The 9196-nt window shown below is 31.6% G+C and overlaps 1 protein-coding gene across 1 annotated transcript in view; it reads right to left on the reverse strand.

The window, feature by feature from the left end:
- Positions 1–6701, reverse strand: part of HELRODRAFT_74357 (hypothetical protein) — a gene marked incomplete at both ends in the record, with an annotated part of 9828 nt that extends 3127 nt beyond the window's left edge. Inside the window, 6 exons of the mRNA XM_009014759.1 lie at positions 354–449; positions 565–685; positions 1103–1135; positions 4375–4484; positions 5952–6098; positions 6579–6701. Of these exons, the coding sequence (XP_009013007.1) occupies positions 354–449; positions 565–685; positions 1103–1135; positions 4375–4484; positions 5952–6098; positions 6579–6701 (630 nt within the window). The remainder of the gene's footprint in view (positions 1–353; positions 450–564; positions 686–1102; positions 1136–4374; positions 4485–5951; positions 6099–6578) is intronic.
- Between the last annotated feature and the right edge of the window lie 2495 nt (positions 6702–9196).

Here is a 9196-nt window from a genome sequence, read left to right on the forward strand (position 1 = left end):
CGCCGCTGATCACCAGATAAAATGATGATGATGATGATGATGATGAAGATAATGATGATGATGAAGAAGATGATGAAGATGACGAAGATATTGATGACGAAAATGACAAACGATGCAACATGGTTGGTGAGATGACAAAGATAATAATTATATCAATCAATCAATCAATCAATCAATCAATCAATCAATCAATCAATCAATCAATCAATCAATCAATCAATCAATCAATCAATCAATCATTATTCAATCGATCATAATGCCAAATGATGGATGAAAGATAGAATGAAAAATGAATAGATAGATGGACAAATGAATGAACAAATAAATGAATGATTGAATGAACGAACTTTAACAGTTCCCAGATCCATGGGCCTCAGTATAACTTCGTGATAATCTTCTAAGCCCAACAATTCAGCATCAACTGGCTGGTAGAAGGGCCAGGCGTACCCCTGAAAATGATGATGACGATGTGATGATGACGTCGTTGATGACAATAAGAAGATAATGATGACATGATGGCGATGATGCAGATGATGGCACGAGTAAAATATATAGGACACTAACAGCATGCTTCTTCGAAAAAAGTTCTTTTAAGATTTCCTCACAATACTCAATGGCAGTGCCTTTGTAGTCGTCAGGATTGAAATCATTGCGGATTTTGCATGTGATGTTGTTGCCATCAACACTGTTGTTGTTGTTGCTGCTGTTGCTGCTGCTGTTGTTGTTGCTGTTGTTGTTGTTGCTGCTGCTGTTGTTGTTGCTGACGTTTGTTCTATTTGCACTTGCTGGAAATAATGTGGAGGAGGGAAAATTTTTTGATGACTCAACAGGCGCAACAGTTGCAGTTTTTCTTAATTTCGGTTGTGTTGGCTGTTGTTGTTGTTGCATGGATGAGAACAAGGTATCATGTTGTTGCGGTTGTTGCTGGTGAGATGAATTTGTTGAGGCTGGAGATGACTTATGTTGCTGCTGTGCTAGGTCAGACGACACTGAGGTGGGTTGCTGTTGTTGAGTTGAAGAATTTGTTGCCACAGCTGATGTTGTGGTAGTTGCTGCTGAGGTGGTAGCTGCTGCTGCTGCTGTTGTTGATGATGATGATGACAAGGGTGTATCTGCTTTCCTTTTGCTTGTTTTTCTTGACTAGGTTTTTGGGTGATGGTTACATTTACAATAAGCAAAAGAAATAACAAGGATAAAAAAAAATAACAACAACAACAAAAATAATAATAAATATAATAATAATAATAATAATAATAATAATAATAATAATAATGATAAAGATCATAAGAAAAGGTATGAAACAATAACAAAAAAATTGAAACTCATTCCCCACCAACAGTACAGGCAACGTGGATGACAACGAATTAAAAATACTATATCACTCACATCATTAATTAATCCTGTTAGCTCAGATGATGAGGCAGTATGGTTAAATTTGTATAATTTACAAGAAAAAAGTTGTGCGGAGACACCAGGTTTGAATCTAAGGAGGATCTAAATTGTCATGCGTGCGTAAGTGCACAAGTAACTATTCTCGCAAACTCTAGTACACTTAGATAGCACTGCAGACAGACAAATAACTAGTAAATGTATGAATGAATCAATAAATTTGAATGATTAGATACTCTTACAAAAAATTAAACAAAAATTAAGTAAAACAGAAGAATGAAATTGTAGAGGTCAAGGTGAAAGTTCAACCAACCTTGGTGGCTTTGCCAGTTTCGGCAGGAAGAGTTTTGGATGGTGGTGATGGAGAAGATGATGATGATGATGATGCTGGCTGGCCAGATGGTGATGACGATGGCTGCACCATTGCTTTTGCTGCTGCAGTTTCATTGGCAGGCAATGATGACGTTAAGACAGGGGGTGGTGAGGAAGTTGTCGTTGTCGACGACATCAACAAGTTGTTAATGTACTCATAGTTGTTGTCATCAGAGTTGTTGTTTGTTGCATTGTTGTTGTTAGCGTTGTTGTTGTTGTGTAGATCAGGTTTCATATCAACATTAGCATCATCTTTAACCGACTGACTAGATTTGTAATCTTGACTTTTGCTGCTGCCGCTGTTGCTGTTCTCCACTTTCAATTGTTTGTTGTTTTGCGTCGTTTTTGAATTCGCGTCGTTGTTGTTAGCACTAGTTGTTTTTAGATCTTGCTTGATGGGAGTTGAGTTATTTGACGTAACTGACGACATTGCAGACGATGACCATTTAATACTATTGTTGTTGTTGGTGGTGGTGCTGTTGTTGTTTTGACTCATTTTGGTTTTTTTTACAGGGGGCTGGTCGATGATTTCCTAATTTGCATTAAAAAAAAATTTTTTCATAGATTCTTTTTATATTTAAAGATTAATGCAAATTCTTTTTTAACCATTCTTGAAATTTAAAAAAAATTTTATCTTAAATTGTTTTAAAACAGATTATACATATCTTTCTTTAAACATTATACACAAATTTATACAATATCCAAATAAAAACACTACTACTAAATCAATATTTTAAAAAAATATTATTTTACTTTGAAAAAAAAACTCAAAAAATAAAACCTCAAAAAACAAAATTCACCAGTATCAAGTATTTCTGAATAAAAGATTCTACCAGCTGAATATAATAATCTTGCCAATGAAATGATTTCTAATTAACCTATCACCACACCAATATCTGTTAAGTGCTGAAAAGGACATACAATCTCCCTCCCACCCTCTCTCTCTCTCTCTCTCTCCTCTCTTTCTCTCTCTCTCTCTCCCTCTCTTTATCACACACACCCCATACAATCTAATCTCACACACACCACATACACAGACACACACGTGTATGTATATGCGCATTTAAAAAATAATATGCTACATTAGAAACATAACAGTAATATTAATAAAATTATGTTGTAACTTATATGCAAAGATCAAAACTAAATAAGATTTATAATATATTGCATACAATATATTGCATTGTCATTAATAATATAATAACAATAATAATTAAATTATTAATAATACTATCTCAATACTAATACTAGAACCAATAGTTAAAACAATGGCAACAATTATATGATAATAAAACATATATGTATAATGATATCTTAAGATACAACAAGAGACAAAATAAGGAGTGTTTGATACAGTATCAATTTTGTTTAACATATTATGAAATATAAAGTATATCAAATAATGAAATGTGCATAATATAAATATTTAACATCATATTTACATGCATATAACATTAACCATATCATTAAGAATAGTAATTAGTAATATATTAATACATACATACATACAGACACACACACACAAACACACACACACACACACATACAAACACAGAGTTTTTTTCACTATAGAATCAATGTATTCAAAATTCTATACAAAAGGCAAGTAAGGTCTTGTATTTGTTGAACCTTATCATATAGACAGTATTGATATAACATATCACCATTGTGTTACATAATAGCACCACGCAGCCCAAATTAAGATAGATAGATAGATACATAACAAGACTGATACATAACAGATATCCAATACACATAAAGACACTATCATTTGGTTATAATTATAATAACAATACTACAAAATCAAGAGTTTTTTGTATCTCATTAATTATATATATTATCTTTCAATTAAATTTTAAAAGGGTTAAAATTGAATGGGTCATTATAAATAACAGAGAACAAAACTTAATAATGGCAATAGTTGAATGGGCCTTACCATAGTTATAGTGTAATTAATATTCCACAGCAATTACTTACAAATGTTTATGAAAAAACCTCTTCAAAATTCAACAAGTTAGTAGTAGTGGTGAACTCAACTAAAACAGATTAATAGGTTAACACAATCAATAAAATTTAAAAAACAAACAGAGTAAAAAAAATAATAACCAAATATAAAAATTAAAATTCAATGGAATAACCTTCAATTCAACACAGCATCATGCGTGCATGAGGTAACAAGAAGCAATTCAATAACTCCAAACATAAGAGTGAAAATATACAGGACCATAAAGGGCCATAAACATTTAGGGGCTTAGACAGATAGAGGCATTAGTACATACAGATGGGTCTCACCCTTTGCACATGGTAAAATACCCCAGAGTGTAAAAATGAAATTATAAAGTCACATGAAGTTTGATCAAATAAACTAATTGAATAACATATAGCAATGAAAGATTTCATATGCACTGCTCCGAGGTATCAACTAAGACATAAAGACACGTATACGCACGCACACACACACACACACACACACACACACACGCACACAGCAAATGATATTACTAGTAAATCAATGTATTTAAAACTCTCAACACAAAAGTGAAGGTGTTGTTGTGCATTTGAAGCTGATTCCCACTGCATGGAAACAGACACTTGACTAACCATCACTGAAACAAAGAGCAATTTTTCAAAAAATTAAAAAAAAGTTCACTAACATCTTTTGGCATCCCGGCCAACTTGTTGATGAATAACTTCTCCAGAGCCTGGCACATCACCACAATGTCCTAACCAGCGGGAATAGTTTAAAAGTAAAACTAAATACAAAAACTTGTATTGATAAATATTTATAAGTGCAAGAATATAGAAACTAAAGTTGTTCTTTGAGGCCTGGTTCAAACCCAGACCTGACCCACATCTAAGACATCACATAACTCATGTTGTTTAGTAGTTAAATGTGTGTGTGTGTGTGTGTGCGTGCGTGTGTGATCTGAATAATTTTTTAAAAAGTAGTCTACAACAATTAAGAATTGCATAACTGAATTAACATTAATCATATGATGGTTGTAATAAAGATGATGATAACAAAGCATAAAACAACATGTAAACTGATGATGATGAGATTGTTACATACAAGTAAACGTTGTGAACATCACAGACACACACACACACACGCACACACACAGACTCACAAATTCGTTAGCACTTCTATTCTAAGAAACATTATATTAACTGAATGAAATATGTGATATTATGCATGTTTGTTAGCTAGTTAGGCTGGTAACTAATTAGTTTGATACAAAAGTTTTCAAAATCAAATATTGAAATTATGGATATGTACGAAATTTCGTAAAGCAAAACGTTTTAAATGGCAACTATATACATGTGCACAAACATGAATGGTGCTTTTGAAATTGATTGAGTATGAAAAACAGAGGCGCAGGGAAAAATGTCAACAATTTTTCATCCTATTGGGTTAAATCAAATAATTTGCCATGCAATAAACAATTATTTGTTATCATATGGAATGATATAAAATGATGATGGTAAAATGACCTTTGTAATACGAGAATCCACAAATTTTAAAATAACTTGAAATATGTACAATATAATAAAAATTTTGAAAAAAAGTGGAGTATTAGCTTTAATCGATTGAAAGCTGCCAAAAAATAAGGCTATTGTAGGCATATATTCGAGTGACCACTTATCTGAGCCACCAGTTTGTTAGCTATGAATGGTTTCAGCCTACATGAATATGCAGACCAAATGATAACTTGAAAAATTACTAGAGATCATTTTAGAGAATATGAAAGTGATAAATTGGAAATATAAACTTCAAACTTCATCTGAATTATATGTTCATTATGTTGTGTGATAGGCATAATCAAATCGAAAAGGGCGAAAAATTATATTTTTTTTATTTATTTCCTCTGTCGGTTGTCTCCAGCCAATAAGGTCATAATGACTTGTTGCCATCCGTCAAAATGGACAAAAAATTACGAGCTATAAAATCTATGATTAAATTAGTATCGCTAGTCAGCAAGCCAAGCTAAGCTGAGTCATACCAAATCGACTCCTAATAACATAACAAAAGCAGGACCGACCACATAATGGCTTGGACTTAACATAGCTAAGCCTACAGCATTGCATGATAAAAATTATAAAGACGACACAAGATAAAATGTAGATAATACAGGATAAAAATGGAAATGATATATGACAAAAAGATACACAAAGATATACATAGTTCCTACCTCTCCTGGCTTGTTATACGTGTAGCAGTTTGTGAACATTTGATTAAAATCTCTAATGCAGTCCTGTGCTGATTTATAAAAGTTTGACTCCAATCTTTTCTTTATGGTTCCCATGTCCATCGGGTGTTTTATAATTTTATAATAATCCTGGAAAAATTATTTATTTTAAGATTATTATTATTATTTCGATTTATTTATTATTTATTTATTATCTATTATTTTTATCTCAATAATTTTTTATATTTGAATAAATATAATGTTAATATGTAATGACGAAATGCGGTAGAATGTCACATTAGTACCAAGATGGCTTTTTAACTTGGGAAGGAGTTTAATAAGAATGGTCTAGTCATTCTTTAAAAGTGAAATAAAATGCAAAATGAAAGGTTTTGTAGATTTATATTAACGCGGCTAATAAAGTTGACTTAATGAGTTTGATTGGGCAATAAAATATTTTAAAAAATGTTTTAGATTGTTTAAAAATTTCAAATAAACCATTACAAATATTTTAACTTTAAAAACTAAATCTCCTCACACCTAAAAACCATTTTGTAAACAATAGCGATAAGGTACCAATATCTAACATTACATTCCACCACGAAACGTCAATTATTGTATTTTACTTACTGGTAAATTAAGCTTTTTGTCGTCGACTGGCTGATGAAATGGCCAAGCAAACTGGTGCTTCCATAATGCTTTCAGGACAATCTTTTGTAAGTATTTCAGTTGATTAGTGCTCTGATTGTTCATTGCTACTCTGGGGTCTGCACCGGATTTCTGTGACTGACTATCGCTAAAGCTATTTAAACTGTCATCGCCTCCGCTGTCCATGCCATTCACTGATGACATCTGCTTCTTTGATAAACTTGACATGACTAACTTAACTAACCATTGGAAAGGTGAAATTTTATATTTAGAGTAAGAAAATAATAGAAATATTACAAAAATTGTGCAAAAATTTAGACTCAAACTTCATATTGAATGAATGATTACATTACAGGTTATGTTTGAAAATCTAATTTTATTAAAAATGCATTTTTTATAACTATTTCGAAAATGTGCGGTCTTTTTCGGGATTATTCGGCCAACAATTAATTAATTAATTAATATGAATTAATTATTATTTAGTATTTTTAGTTTAAAAATTAATAACGAAATTGATCGGAGCAAAAACTGATAAAAGCAAGTGCGAAAATTAAAATAAAAAAAATTTTCAGCCATTACAAACCTTGAATTGATAAATCGAAAGTTTAAAAATTCATTTTAAGCGATTAATCCATCGATTTTTAACATTTTATATTATATAAATTAATCCAAAAATACTTTGTTGACAATTAACATAAAGTGCACGAAGCCAAATTTACGAAGTCGACATTAAATATCTTGCAAATAATTCCAAGAGTTTTTATACAATTTTATGTTCAAAAATCGCATTTTAATGTTATCTAAATGCATAAGTTATTTTTATAACTTTGTGTAAAAATTGGTCAAACATCGTTTTTTAAAATATTCATTTATTAAAAAATTGGACCGCAAAAATTGAACCTACGTATTACCGTTTATGTATATATAAATTATTAAGGTAACATAACATGTGTTATAAGAGCAGCGATGAAAGTTGGTAACAAGATGACTAGTTTTGTTGAAATAAAGAAAAGTGTTAGGCAAGGCTGTGTGTTCTCTTCAGACATATACAATCTCTATAGTGAGATCATCATGAGAAAGATAGAATATCTACCAGAAATATCCATTGGAAGCGTGAATATGAACAATGTAAGATATGCTGATGATACAGCTCTTATAGCAGATTCAATAAAAAAACTGCAAACAATTGTTTCCAAACTGGTTTTTGAAAGTGAAAGGAAAGGCTTGCAAATTAACATCAACAAAACAGAGTGCATGGTTATCAGTAAAAGCAAAACCGCCCCGATCTGCTCCATAATCATTGATGGTTAACTTGTGAAACAAGTCAACGGCTTCAATTATCTCGGAAATTTGATTACCTCAGGTTGTAAATGCAATATGGATATCAAAAGAAGGATAGCTATGGCGAAAGAAAGATGCATATTCTAAAATGAAAAACATCCTCACCAACAGTAAAATCAGAAATTCAACAAAATTAAAACTGTTATGGTGTTACATTATTTTTGTGCTAACTTACGGCTCTGGGTTCTGAACAATTCCAAAAAAATTGGAAAAAAAATATTAATGCTGCTGAGATGTGGTTTTTGAGAAAAATTATGAAAATTAGTTGGGCCCATATATATGGAATATAACATACTCTCTCTCTCTCTCTCTCTCTCTATATATATATATATATATATATATGTATATATATATATATATATATATATATATATATATATATATATATAGTTGGACCTCTCATACTTTGAATGAGGATGCATTAAAACAGTCCGGTTATGAAAAGAGGAAATTACTACAGATAATCCGACGGGGGCAGTTAAAGTTTTTTGGTCACATCATGCCGAAGGAAAGAATGGAAAATCTAACAACTACTGGAAAGATTGCAGGGTAATGAGATCGCGGTCAACAACGAATAACATTCATGAAGTCTTTATGTCACTTGTTGAATATCACCGCATTTCAACTACAACAAAGTGTCAAAGACCAGGTTTTGTCCTGAAAGGATAAGGCGCGAGAAAGAAAAATAGAAAGAATATGTGTTATATTTACTGTGAAAAGTTTGGAATTGAACTAAATTAAATCCTAAAAGTTGACTAGAAAGATTCAAGTAACAACCATTACCTAATGATCACTTACAATCAATATTTGTATGTCAATGAAGTATATAAAGGGAAGAATGAGAAACAAAAATTATTAGTGATCAGCAGTCTAGATCAGGGGTGGGCCTAGCCTAGCCTGGCCTCGCCTAGATGATAGAAGCGCGACGCCACAAACAACATAAAGATACTGGATAAATCTATACAATTTAACGTGAAAATTCATATTTAAACATTAGATATTACCATTTTTAATCTCCTTAAATTTTACTAGTTAACATTACTCGAAGAATAAGTTAGAACGTTTCGTAATGCATCAAAGCAAGTTCACCTTAGTCGAGGATAATTCGAATACCCCGATGTTGTTTGACTAAGTAACAATCCCAAATTCGAGTGTGTGCGTCTATGTATGTATGTGTGTGTGTATGTGTATGTATGCATGTGTTGTGTGTATGTATGTATGTATGTGTGTATGTACGTGTGTATATAAATACAAACTAA

Source organism: Helobdella robusta, assembly GCF_000326865.2.
Source record: "Helobdella robusta unplaced genomic scaffold HELROscaffold_14, whole genome shotgun sequence".
Taxonomy (NCBI): Eukaryota; Metazoa; Annelida; class Clitellata; order Rhynchobdellida; family Glossiphoniidae; genus Helobdella; species Helobdella robusta.